At 40.7% G+C, this 13,678-nt stretch overlaps 2 protein-coding genes across 2 annotated transcripts; one reads left to right on the top strand and one right to left on the bottom strand.

Moving 5' to 3' along the window:
• Window positions 1-1,457: 1,457 nt before the first annotated feature.
• LOC146707166 (uncharacterized) lies at window positions 1,458-4,830 on the bottom strand. The gene is made up of 2 exons (XM_085460840.1): window positions 4,621-4,830; window positions 1,458-3,156 (listed from the first exon to the last, which is right to left on the bottom strand). Exons 1-2 carry the CDS (start codon window positions 4,670-4,672, stop codon window positions 1,928-1,930), a joined length of 1,281 nt encoding a protein of 426 aa, XP_085316966.1. The 5' UTR covers window positions 4,673-4,830; the 3' UTR covers window positions 1,458-1,927.
• A 2,667-nt stretch (window positions 4,831-7,497) lies between these two features.
• On the top strand, window positions 7,498-13,678 carry LOC146707165 (uncharacterized). Its single transcript, XM_085458497.1, has 5 exons — window positions 7,498-7,572; window positions 7,718-8,034; window positions 8,153-8,302; window positions 13,215-13,275; window positions 13,346-13,678. The coding sequence occupies exons 2-5, from the start codon at window positions 7,764-7,766 to the stop codon at window positions 13,548-13,550; spliced, it is 687 nt and encodes a 228-aa protein (XP_085314623.1). The 5' UTR covers window positions 7,498-7,572; window positions 7,718-7,763; the 3' UTR covers window positions 13,551-13,678.

The raw sequence follows: 13,678 nt of genomic DNA, 5'->3' as shown, positions 1-13,678 counted from the left end.
TGGAGCCCTACCTGACTCCTTTCACTGCTAAAGCAAGAATGGTGCCACAACTCATTGAAACAATACTTCATTTCATCAGAATCTTCAAATGATTCTGTTAAAAACAACCGCCCAGTGTACTTGCATGGCAAACATCGTGATTAGATATTCAAGAAGAGCCTCTTAAAGATGAAGGTCTGTGTCTCTTGACCTAAACACATAATCCAGTTAAATCTGATTTATGTTCATTAATGCCCCTCACACTGTAACTTAAAGTAATAAATCGGTCACTGATTAATTACAGAAGTACGTCTGTGAGCATAAAGATGTAAGCCTTGGACCATCAGGATAAAATGTGGTTGGGAAACTTAACAAGCGTTGATAAAACTTCATCAGTAGCTCAAGCAAGACCTCAAAACCTTCGATCACCACGGGTGGTTAGCAGACTGTGGTTGTACCATGCAGCCTAACAACATGCAGTAAATTGCAGGTTAAAGCAGTCTGCTTACACATTGTTAAACGAGGGAAGGGAACTAATGTGGCTGTCACATTACCCTTTTGTCCCATTTCATCCCAGGACTTGATTCAATTGCTGCTCACTTTCTACAATACTTAAAACTGATCAGTAGGACCTGAAACTGCAAACATTCAAACATTCAGGCCAACAATCAGTTGGTGAACATATTAATCTACTACAATTAGCAAAAATGAATAAATAAACAGAAGAAAGTTAGAGTGATATCAGAGTCATGCAAGTTTTTGACCAGCAGGTTAAACTCATGCAAATTAGCTTCATCCAGGCTCATGAAAACACTGTCCTGCTTATAAACAGCAGATCATTTGTGTCAGTGTCAGGATGGTTTATATTTGAGCTTTTAGTTCACACAGAACAATTTTTATTAATTGTTTTTAGCGATTACGAAAGTCTGTGAATCCCCAAATTGTTCAGTTGTTCTCTTTGCTCCCCATGAGGTCACTTTCACCATGTGACAAAAACAACACCCCACTCTACACACTCGGGCCACCAGCAACTTTCTAAATCCTCAATAAAAAGCTGACAGGTTGCAATGATGTTCCAAAGAACTTATTAAGAAAACAACTAAATACACAGAAAATGTTATGAAAATTGGTTTATTTTATATCTCATAGTTTTAAATGATGCAATAAAAATATGTACAAAACATCACAAACTGTAATATTTTACAAATGCTTACGTCCTGCTGATGCAATGGAGACATCTTCCAGTGACAGTCTTCATCAGTGTGAGTGTGAGGAGGATCCTAAACCCACCAACACAGAAGTGCATGTTCACAACTCCCTCTGTGCAGGCGGGGTCAGGACCCTCCTCACCTAGGGTGAGGAGGGTTGGTGCTGTGGCCAGTCAGGTATGAAGTGCTGAGAGTGGATCTTTGGTCCTCTGTGCAGCTCTGTCCACTCTCAGCTGCCCTGCAAAGTAATAACACGAGAAAGACGTCATTTTAACACAAAACAGCATTTTCATTGTTGGTAGCTGCAGTATGTTGTTAAAAAGCAATTTTAAACCCAACGTATACACATGAAAAATATAAATAAAGCTAAACCTACAGTGCTGCTGACATAGGATGATGATTTATACCAACTATTGGAAGAATTTTGTCTTCAATACAGTTTGTTGTCAATGTGAGGTGATAACTTACATAGTTGGAACACAGCACCACTCTCCCGTTTTTCACTTGGTCATCCATCCTTCTCATCGGGTTGGTCGGGGTAAGGCTGTCTTCTGGGTGGGGTGTTTGCTCCATCTTGGACGTAACTGGAAGTAATAACAACTAAAAAACTACCTTTAATTCACAATGTAATATTAATATTAATGTCACATATCAACAAAAAAAGCAATACATTTCACATGTGCGAGTCACATGTTCTTATATCTGTAAAAACAAAGTTTAAAAACACGTTCTAACATAAACTAATCAGAGTCACTGTCATCCATGGAAAGGCTAAAAGGCCTCTCCCAGAAACGTCTGACTCCAAAACTACCTGAGGATGTTGAAGGGGCATCAAACTGGTCACTCACCTTGCACCTCTTTGCACTTACCTCTTCGGTGCAGATGTCTTCTCTGCTTCTCTTTTCTGAGGAAGGAGCAGCAGAGAGATCAGCTGAGGAAGAAGCAGCAGAGGGAGCAGCTGAGGAAGAAGCAGCAGAGAGAGCAGCTGAGGAAGAAGCAGCAGAGGGAGCAGCTGAGGAAGAAGCAGCAGAGGGAGCAGCTGAAGAAGGAGCAGCAGAGGGAGCAGCTGAGGAAGGAGCAGCAGAGGGAGCAGCTGAAGAAGGAGCAGCTGAGGGAGCAGCTGAGGAAGGAGCAGCAGAGGGAGCAGCAGAGAGAGCAACTGAGGAAGGAGCAGCTGAGGAAGAAGCAGCAGAGGGAGCAGCTGAGGGAGGAGCAGCAGAGGGAGCAGCAGAGGGAGCAGCTGAGGGAGGAGCTGAGGGAGGAGCAGCTGAGGAAGGAGCAGCAGAGGGAGCAGCTGAGGGAGGAGCAGCAGAGGGAGCAGCAGAGGGAGCAGCTGAGGGAGGAGCTGAGGGAGGAGCAGCTGGCGGATCACCAACTGGGGCAACAACTCGAGGGAAGAGTGGGGCATTGGCCTGGCCGAAAGGCGGCATGGCGATGGGGGCAGCACCTGGAGCAATAGGACGTTGCCAATCGTGCCAAAACGGCTCTGGAGGGTGCTCCCGGATGAGAGGGGAATCATCTCTCTCATCCATGGTGTCATACCCAGAGTCATCGCTAAGCCAATCCCCCCACTCTTCTGAGTCGTTCCAGTCAGATGAATTGTCAGTCTGTTCACTAAACTCTTCATCGTCTACAGGTAGGTAGGGGGGGTACTCACCATACTCACCTTGCTGTTCACCGACATCAGCATCTGGTGCTTCATCAGAAGAGGGTGAGGGTGAGAGAGGGATAAAATACTCACCATACTCACCTTGCTGTTCACCGTCATCAGCATCTGGTGCTTCATCAGAAGAGGGTGAGGGTGAGAGAGGGATAAAATACTCACCATACTCACCTTCGCTGATACGCTGGGTATCAGTGTCCTGAGCTTCACCAGAAGAGGTGGTGCTCTGGAGACTGTCATCCAGGATCCTGATGACTTCAGGAAGGCCTTCTTCTGCAGGGCGTTCAACCACATAGTCAAGACGCCCTGTGAGGAAACAATTTTTAAAATAACATTAGGAATGTAATAGACACCCAGTGTTAAAGCAACAGACCTACATCTGTTAGTTTGAGCAGAGGATGAGAGAAAAGCATTTTATGTCAGACTGAATGACACTTCTACTTGTTCAATCTTTAAGTGAAGTTTTTTAATAGAAGACCACCAAACCTCCACCAAGGCAGCTCACTCTGTGTACTTTTAAGGTGACACTATATTGACACTATATATGACACTGTATTTTGTGTACATTCAATTTGTTTTATTTGTTCCTTGTAAGCCTTTATGCAAACACTATGTTGGAATAGGTAATGGATAATAGGTATTGATTTGTAAATAGCCGGACATGAGTAACTTATTATATAAATATACTACAGTACATTTATAACTAACCATGCAGCTCATTCTCCTGTTTTATTTACAATTCACGATGTCACACATTTTGAAAAAAGCTCATAGGTTAAATATGTGGATACAAACCATAATGTAACATTTAGACCACATGTACCAATTGCATGTCCTATATATATATATATATATATATATATATATATATATATATATATATATATATATATATATATATATATATATATATATATATATATATATATATATATATATTTTTTTTTTTTTTTTTTTTTAAATAAAAACACAACCTTCTTGGCAAGAGTTGGCAAGAATTGCACACACAAAGCTCTGCAGGTATGTCTGAAAATGATGGTCAAGTGAAAAACAAACAAACAAGCAAACAAACAAACAAACAAACAGAAACTCTTAACTCAGAATCCACATTTTTAGAAATGTGCACAAGGACTGTATCTGCCATAAGGACAGGTACATCTAATCTGTGGTAAACATGCTATCCCTGTGTAAATATCCCTGTGTACAATATCTCTCTCTGCTATCTAATAAGGTTAAAAGCATTACAGTAACAGAAGATAGGTCTTAATGCCATTATTACTACTGTTTTCATATTCTTTTGATATTATTTTATTTGTATTTTTTTATCTTTGTGTTTTGCAGCAGAGAAAAAATATAGTTTATGTCAATAAAGTCTTTGATCCGGAGAAGAAAAGGATGTCAGGAGGGGACCTGGATCTGTGTGTTTACGCCTGCGTGTTCTGAGGCCATGACATCTTGAAGATGCCGTTACCACAGAAACTGATTTTTGGGCATTTTACAAATTTTAGTCCATTAAGCTATTTTTAACCATTTCATTTTAAAGAAAAGTGTCAAATTTGAAGCCTTCAAGTCAAAGTAACACCTTTTTTTCATATTCATACATCAGTCGTTAATAATTTCTACACCTCTCCCGGAAAATTTAAAACATACAAACAATTTACGGGAAACAATCTTGAATACACATATTTGATCACGTTAAAACTTGATATTCACACTGGAACTTGTTAAATTATTACAGTAATTTACATTTAAAGAAATTTTCACACTTACCTGCAGCGAAGTCCAGGTGACAGTCGGGGAGTCCGGGTCCACGGCGAGCCATCTTCAAACTTGAAAAACAAAAACAAGTACAAACGATCGACAGATGAAGTACTTGTTATGCGTTCAAGTTATATCCGCTTCCAGTAAAATGTTTTGCAAAACTTAGCTTTCCACAGGCTGAGGTTGGAGCAGGTCGAAACAAGTCCACGAGCAAGTGTAAACAGACGTTTGGAACCTTGTGCAGCATTTATATACCCTCGGCGGCCATGGTTACGGTTGTCAACGTGTACACGTGCACCTGATAGAACTATCCGGTTGTTCAGTCTGACCTCACTAGCCGTGTCTGGGTCTAAACTCCGCTGCAGGTCCATATATCAAACGATCACTATGGCATTACTGAGAGTTGAAAAACTGTCTAAAGTCTTTCATCTTTAATAAAATGATCAGCGTTCTGCTCTACCAGGTGTAACAATTGAGTTTAACATCCAGGCATCCATGAAAACGGAATTTATGACATTTAACAGAGTTAGAAGTTAGCAGGGCGTTAGCTCGCTAGCTTCTATCTAAATACAATATAGCATGTCCTGACTGCAGGGTTTTGGAAACAAATTCAAACGTACAGCTCTGCTATCACTTCCAGCATAAATGAAGACAGAAAACTAAACAGCAGTGACGTTTGTAGGGTTACTGAAGTTTGGCTAGCTGGTATATAATGATGTGCTACGTGACCGCTAGCGACACAGCTATGTTAGCATAATATAAACAAGCTAACTTTTTTCCACTCCATAAACGTTAATGTGAGTGTTCTCGGTGATCAGGAACAAATGTAATCGCATGGCAGGATGCTGAGATAATCCATCCACAATACGAGGTTAGTCATTCATATACTGCTGCATGGGCTGGGCTGTAGTTACATACTAAGGTTTTAAAAACTGAGCTAAAATAAATGATTAGCGGTAATAAAAGCCGAGGGAGGTCAACAGTGATCACTGACTGTTTTAGGAGCTTTTTGAGATCAAATAGAAGAAAATACATGACATTAAACATGTTAACAATACAAAAGCCATATTAAACGCAGACTACTTTAGACCCGGAAGTAGGATTCGTGCGTCACCACTGAACAGCTAAATTCGTAGGAATGTTTTAGCTTATTATTTGGATAACCACCGTCATTACAATAAATTAAATTTGTAGTCATTTAAAACTCACAGGCCTACAATCAGCTGGCCTATATAAAAAACAAAAACAAAATTTGAACACAGTGCTGAGCTGCATCTCAAATTAATCTTCCAGCTCTCAGCTGACATGTACCAGAGCCCGATTGATGGATCAGTTGATCAGGATCATTGGCCTGATATAGGTCTATCATAGTGACGTGGCTCTTAATCAGTAGGGTTATATATTTCCCGATATGATATATTTTTTTAAAGAACATAATGTGGATTGTTTTTATTTGTTAGCTGTATGGGCAGCATTTTTGTGTATGTGATCCCTTTTCTTAAATTACATTTGCTATATACACATATTTTGGTCTCTTAGTATTTTTAGAACCTGACTAATACTGAAAACTTTAGGGTGATACTGATAAAAAGGAGTTAAAAATTTAGATACTGATACATTGGTCGATACTCTTTTTACAGATAGTATACAGATTACAGAACTTAGAATGTATACAGAAATTCATGTTTTTTGCAATGATCGTTCAAAATTGGTTTACATTTGTAAATAAATACAGCAATATATCTGCAAGATTTGACCAAATTCACCACTCTTTTATACTATGCTAAACAATCAAAGATTAGCTCATGTCTAGTTGAATGATGTTTTAAAAATGTGTTTTCCTGTAGTGTTAATCACAGTGATGTTATGAAGTAATGTATGAACCTGACGTGTGATAATATTTATCTCTACAGAGGAAACATCCATCGAAGATTGAGCAGTACAATATCACTGTGGCATCAACATCTCGTCAGCGAAAGACCACAGCCACACCAAACAAGCTCTCAGCAAATACACAAGCCAAGTTACCAGACCTGATGTTGAGAGCTGCAAACAAACATGTTCCACAAGCAACTGTTGACATGCTTGTCATCAATTTCACATGTGAGGGTCTACAGCCATTTGCAGTGCTAGAACAGCCATCTTTCAAAGAATTGGTTACCACATTACAACCTCAAGCCAAAGTCATCTCCAGACCCACTGTCCGTGCCAGAATCTGTGAAGCTGCTGATCACATGAAGATGACTTTGGTTGCAGCATTGGATAAAGTCAAATTGGTTGCTACCACTACTGATTGTTGGTCAGCTCATCAGAAAAGTTACCTTGGAGTCACATGCCATTGGAGGAAGAGTCCCTGGAAAGAAGATCTGCAGCACCAGCATGCAAAAGATTGAGAGGGTCTCACACATTTGACATGCTTGCTGGTGCGCTTGATGATATCCATTGCCAATACAAGATTAGAGGCAAAGTTGTAAGAACCACAACTGATAGTGGATCCAACTTTGTCAAGGCCTTCCACATGTTTGGGGCACAAAATGATGCAGATGAAGCTGAAGATGAAGCAGACCCAGAAACTATTGACCTGACTGACCATATTGACTACCATGAGGCAAGTGCAATTCTTGATGAAGACTCTGGTTTGGAGTATCAACTCCCGCCTCATCAGCGATGTGCATGTCACCTGCTAAACCTTGTGGCAACATCTGATGCTGCCCTAGCAGAGAGCATGAATGAAACCTACAAGAGGCTCTCCCGTGCAACCTTTGCAAAATGCCAGGCCATTTGGAACAAAACTCATTTGGCTAATGAAGTGGTAGAGGACAAGTGTGAACTACAGATCATTCGTCCCAATGCAACAAAGTGGAATTCAGCCAACCTTGCCAGTGAAAGGATAATACGCATCATTGATGAGAAGGGGGAAAATGCCATCAGGAGCATTTGTGAGGAGTTCAAGGTGAAAGTGTGAGTAAAATTGGACACCTACCAATATGGTTGCAAATTTTGTGAATTTTCCTTAATGGATGGTTAAAAACGTGAGCAGACTCTTAATATTAAATCAGAAGATCCCTATTATAGTCATGGTGGGTTTTGTTGTTGTGTCTTACAGGTTGAGTCCTGCAGAAGTTGCATTCCTTAGGGAGTACTGTACCACCATGAAGCCACTGGTGAAAGCTTCAAACATTCTTCAGTCTGAGTCCACTTCCTTTATGGGATGGCTCCTGCCAGTAATCCAACAACTACTGTCCAAACTTAGCAGGCTGGAGACATCAAGCAAGACATGCGTGCCACTCATCAGAGCCCTGCAAAATGGCCTTCAAAAGCGTTTTGGAGCGATGATGGAGGATCCAGAGTTGGCTGCAGCTGCAGTCCTCTTATCCAAGTTCAAGACTTCCTGGACTGACAGAGCAGATGTAACAGAGGCTGGTAAGGATTCATGTGATCCCATTTTTGTGTATTTTTACATTTGAACAGATGCTTAAGTGAGTATTTCACCTAATACATTGTAAGTTATTGATGGTCTGTCCTGAATACTAAACAACAGAGCATGAGAGTGAGGATCAGCAAAGAGAGTCATCTGATGAAGATGAATTCTTCTCCAGACCAATCTCCAGAAGGCTCCAAAGTGCAGTTGAGCTTGATGGTTACCTTGCTTGTGCCACAGACACCATGGAGCTGCTGCACTCCTTCTCAGGTATCAAAAACCTCTCTCTTAAACTGAACACAGCTCTGCCTGCTTTTCTCTTGTTTGTTTATCACACATTTCGAGCCAGAAAGAGGAAACCAGCGGTGGTCGCTCTAAACAACAGCAGCAGGTTAAAGCTTGATCAGCTGCTGCTAGAATTAATTTAATATTGCTTTCTAGTATCAGCTGATGTTGGCTGGAGCCACAGCTGTAACAGCTGCTGGTCATTGATATCGGTTTGGATATGTGGTGAGAGGGAAACGTGAAGATGAAACCAGCAGATGTCCTTACTGAATCATCAGAGCTGAACAGGTGATGGAGAAACAGGTTTACCTTTTAGGTGACATGAATGAGTTGAAGGGAAGTTATGAACTGTTTCTAAGAGACAAATAACATCAGGATCCTTTTCTACTGACAGCTGGTAACTGTGCAGGGACGGGTCTAGCAAAGTTTTGCAAGGGGACAGGTAACCATATACATGCACTGTTCATACAGGGAGTGCAGAATTATTAGGCAAGTTGTATTTTTGAGGAATAATTTTATTATTGAACAACAACCATGTTCTCAATGAACCCAAAAAACTCATTAATATCAAAGCTGAATGTTTTTGGAAGTAGTTTTTAGTTTGTTCTTAGTTTTAGCTATTTTAGGGGGATATCTGTGTGTGCAGGTGACTATTACTGTGCATAATTATTAGGCAACTTAACAAAAAACAAATATATACCCATTTCAATTATTTATTTTTACCAGTGAAACCAATATAACATTTCCACATTCACAAATATACATTTCTGACATTCAAAAACAAAAACAAATCAGCGACCAATATAGCCACCTTTCTTTGCAAGGACACTCAAAAGCCTGCCATCCATGGATTCTGTCAGTGTTTTGATCTGTTTACCATCAACATTGCGTGCAGCAGCAACCACAGCCTCCCAGACACTGTTCAGAGAGGTGCACTGTTTTCCCTCCTTGTAAATCTCACATTTGATGATGGACCACAAGTTCTCAATGGGGTTCAGATCAGGTGAACAAGGTGGCCATGTCATTAGTTTTTCTTCTTTTATACCCTTTCTTGCCAGCCACGCTGCGGAGTACTTGGACGCGTGTGATGGAGCATTGTCCTGCATGAAAATCATGTTTTTCTTGAAGGATGCAGACTTCTTCCTGTACCACTGCTTGAAGAAGGTGTCTTCCAGAAACTGGCAGTAGGACTGGGAGTTGAGCTTGACTCCATCCTCAACCCGAAAAGGCCCCACAAGCTCATCTTTGATGATACCAGCCCAAACCAGTACTCCACCTCCACCTTGCAGCTGAGTCGGACTGGAGCTCTCTGCCCTTTACCAATCCAGCCACGGGCCCATCCATCTGGCCCATCAAGACTCACTCTCATTTCATCAGTCCATAAAACCTTAGAAAAACCAGTCTTGAGATATTTCTTGGCCCAGTCTTGACGTTTCAGCTTGTGTGTCTTGTTCAGTGGTGGTCGTCTTTCAGCCTTTCTTACCTTGGCCATGTCTCTGAGTATTGCACACCTTGTGCTTTTGGGCACTCCAGTGATGTTGCAGCTCTGAAATATGGCCAAACTGGTGGCAAGTGGCATCTTGGCAGCTGCACGCTTGACTTTTCTCAGTTCATGGGCAGTTATTTTGCGCCTTGGTTTTTCCACACGCTTCTTGCGACCCTGTTGACTATTTTGAATGAAACGCTTGATTGTTCGATGATCACGCTTCAGAAGCTTTGCAATTTTGAGACTGCTGCATCCCTCTGCAAGATATCTCACTATTTTTGACTTTTCTGAGCCTGTCAAGTCCTTCTTTTGACCCATTTTGCCAAAGGAAGGGACGTTGCCTAATAATTATGCACACCTGATATAGGGTGTTGATGCCATTAGACCACACCCCTTCTCATTACAGAGATTCACATCACCTAATATGCTTAATTGGTAGTAGGCTTTCGAGCCTATACAGCTTGGAGTAAGACAACATGCATGAAGAGGATGATGTGGACAAAATACTCATTTGCCTAATAATTCTGCACTCCCTGTAAGATTGGGGAAACCTGCAGTCAGCTGAGACTGAAGAAGTCAATTGGATGAGTGACGAAACGTTTTTCCCACAAAACGTAAAGTCCAGATGAACAGAATCAACTTTTGGAGATACTATATAGCTCATGCTAACATCACATCTTCACATTTTTCTTTTTAGAGGTAACAATAACTTTGCATTCTCGCTACTCACCATGCTCTAAAACAGGTATATGTTAGTAATGACAACATTTAACAAATGTTTTTAAAATTCTAGCCGTGCTAATTAGCCTTAGGATTGGTTGAGGTCTGTGAAAGCCTTTGGAACAAAATCAGTCTTGTAAAGCTCACTATTTTCCAGCTGAGCCTATAGCACATTTGTTAAAGTCAGTCCGGATTGTACAGCTTCTAATCAGAAACAATTAAAGTTTGTTTCTTTTTTTCTGCTCATCAATCTTTTTCTGTAAACAGGATACCTGGAAAGTCTTAAATAACTCATGTTAAAATGTTGCAGTGCTGTAGAGTGGGGTCATGTTAACAATCCATTCAACTTGTGGTCTTCGAGGTCAACTTTAAGATTTATTGGTTGAAAATTGACAAAAAGCTTTAGAACTTAGAAACTATCATTCCTACAACTGTGCTGTGTATATGTCACAACATATAGCAGGAACCTATAAACGTAACTGACCTTTGACCTCTCCTTCAAGAAGGTACATGTAATGTCCACAGTGATTAGACATACTTAATAAAACAGTGTGGGGCCCAGAGTATTGTTGTGCATCAGTGTGGAACATGTCAGTAACACTGAGGGTTACACACACTTTGCCAGGTACACCTGTTCACCTGCTCGTTAAACACAAATGTCTAGTGAACCAATCAGACGTCAGCAAATTAAAGTATTTTAGCATACAGACATGTTCATGATGACCTGCTGAAGGTCAAAGCAAGTATCAGAATGGGGGAAAGAGATTGCGTGGTTGTTGGTGCCAGATGGGCTGGTCTGAGTATTTCAGAAACTGCTCATCCAATGAGCTCACAAAATTACCTCCACAGTTTACAGACTGTAGTGGCAATCCAACCAGCAAAAGGCCACCTGAGGGAATTTGAGGTATTTCCAACTCATCCTGGTGATGAGGTCAAACACAACCAGTACTTTTAACACTTTATCAATTATTTACCAATTTAAAAAACAACTTGTGGTAACTTATTTTTTAATTTTGCTGCAGACAAGTTGAATGAATGCTTACTGGATCTAGAACACCATTTAGATCATAACAGCTCCTGATCAGGATGAATTTCATTTTCAAATCAAATTTCATGTCCCAGTTTCACAATTTTGTAACATAATATTTCAAAGCTTGCTTATGGGCTTGTTTTGGAGCAGACCAACAGTCAGGCTCGTCTTCACCCTTACTGTCAGACTCTGAATTGATGGTTCTGCTATATCTCACCTGGCTGAGTGGGGACACATGTACTAAAGGTTAGAGTTCCCACTGCAGGAGCTTGGGTTTGAGTCTGCCCTCGACCGTTTCCTGTGTGCCATACCGCCTCACTCTCTCCCCACCTTCCTGCCTCATGTTCTGAAATCTCTTCCTCTCCATCATCTTTGAGTTTCTTTGAGTGGAGCTTCTTTTGCAGCTGTGACAAAATATAGAACGGTTTCTGCAACCAGGGGAGTAAAATGTGCTGCAGTGTGAGGGCGCACAGGTGTAGGTGTGGAATTTTACATATAAATATTATAGTTTACTTCATGCACAAGAAATGTAAACATTTAATCTAACCCACTTTTCATCAACTACATAACCTTTATTGGAGAGTACATTCATAAATTGTGTGTATCACACACACAAACACACATCCACTAAACTCTCTCGTTCTATATCTCTCCCTCTCTCTGGTGAATGATGGAAGTTTGGTGGACTGTGTGGTTTGTCTGGCTGAAAGTTGTGTTTTTTTATGTGTGGCGTGTTGTGAGGCTGATGATGAGTTAGTGTAATTGTGTATGGTGTTGTTAGTGTAGTTTATGTGGCGTTAGTGGTTTTTCCTGGATGCAGAGCAGGTCAGTATGCCGTGGACTTTTACACCACCATGTTAGGGATGGAGTAAAGTAACAAAGCTTGCGTGGAGAAGCTGCTGCAGGGGCTTCCTCAGCTGAGCTCTGAGGACAGAGCTGTCCTGGATGCTAACTTTTCTTTGGAGGAGATTAGTGCTGCTGCTGGTCAGCTGGCTCCTGCACAGGGTGGGCTGCCTGCAGACTTCTGTAAAAGACTGTTACTGGCATCGAGTCATCATGTGGGGCTCTCTCTTCTCCCTAAAAAACAGAGATTTGTCTCTGCTTAGAAATGGAGACGTGGCTCTGTTATGCACAGATTACTAACTTCCTTCAAAGGTACTGGCCACCAGGCCGAAACACTTTGTGAAATGAATCACTCACAGAGATCAGTCGTACTGTGTACCACACAGCTCTAATGTGAACAAGAGTTTTCTCATGAGAGACTTGGTAGTTATTTGTAAATTGTACAGTTTGATGTTGGAATAATTTCTTTAGATTAAGAGAAAGTGTTTGATAGGACTGACAATCTTTTTTGTTTTTCCATTATGAGAAGTTTTGCTTTTTGGAGGTGGATTTTTGTCACTTTTGGGGCTGTTGTATCAGGCGGCTTTCTGTTTTGTAAAAGTGGATGATGGGCTGAGCTGCCCAGTGTAAGTTTGGAGAGGATCTAACTGGAATGTCCTGTTTCTGGAATATATATTGATATTGGTATATTTGTTAGAAATGTAATCTTTGTTGAATGTTTTAAGAGATAAATAAGCAAAGTTATCTGGATTTATGTTGCCAGGTTTATGTCGGAGGCCTCTGCTGGTGTTGTCATTGTTTTTCTGTTTTCATTACAGATCAGAGTGATGTGGACTTTCTCAAAAGATGTTTAGATTTGTATGAGAACCTTCAGCAAAGGTGAGCTGGTGAAAAAATATGGTGTAACAGGTTTGTTGGTGGTCATATAGAGACTTTTTTTTTTTTTTAGGAAAAGAAGAGTCTCGGAGGTTGCCATGGAGACGGTCTGTGTCAGACTGTCTAAACCAAAAATGGATGCTGTACATACACTGATAAATGTCATTTCTGGAGTGGCCAGATTGAAATCCAGAGAAAACTATGCTAGAGGTGAAAGGTCAAACATTGGTCATCATGTTGAGATTTTTTTAATACCACAGACTGACAAAGAAAAGTGAAATTTGTGAATTTTAAAGGTGCAAGATGTGCTGTGTTCAGTCGCAGGGCCTTGCCTTTTATTTCATTTGTCTTTGGTTTTTATTTGTGCTCTTGTAATTATTTTGTGATAAAACTTTTTCTATTTTGA

Source organism: Copadichromis virginalis, linkage group LG6, assembly GCF_057382275.1.
Source record: "Copadichromis virginalis isolate Kocher_CV1m ecotype Utaka linkage group LG6, C_Virginalis_male_GT1.1, whole genome shotgun sequence".
Taxonomy (NCBI): domain Eukaryota; kingdom Metazoa; phylum Chordata; class Actinopteri; order Cichliformes; family Cichlidae; genus Copadichromis; species Copadichromis virginalis.
Note: the sequence above shows the minus strand (reverse complement) of the source record. Positions and strands in the feature narration are given on the sequence as shown.

Bases quoted from the DNA above. Each gene is read 5' to 3' on its own strand.
- LOC146707165 (XM_085458497.1), top strand. From the start codon at position 7,764: ATGAAGCCACTGGTGAAAGCTTCAAACATTCTTCAGTCTGAGTCCACT. The intron at 8,303-13,214 runs GTATCAAAAACC...TTTTCATTACAG, and splicing joins GCTGCTGCACTCCTTCTCAG to ATCAGAGTGATGTGGACTTT. The intron at 13,276-13,345 runs GTGAGCTGGTGA...TTTTTTTTTTAG, and splicing joins TATGAGAACCTTCAGCAAAG to GAAAAGAAGAGTCTCGGAGG.
- LOC146707166 (XM_085460840.1), bottom strand. From the start codon at position 4,672: ATGGCTCGCCGTGGACCCGGACTCCCCGACTGTCACCTGGACTTCGCT. The intron at 3,157-4,620 runs GTAAGTGTGAAA...GTTTCCTCACAG, and splicing joins TCACCTGGACTTCGCTGCAG to GGCGTCTTGACTATGTGGTT.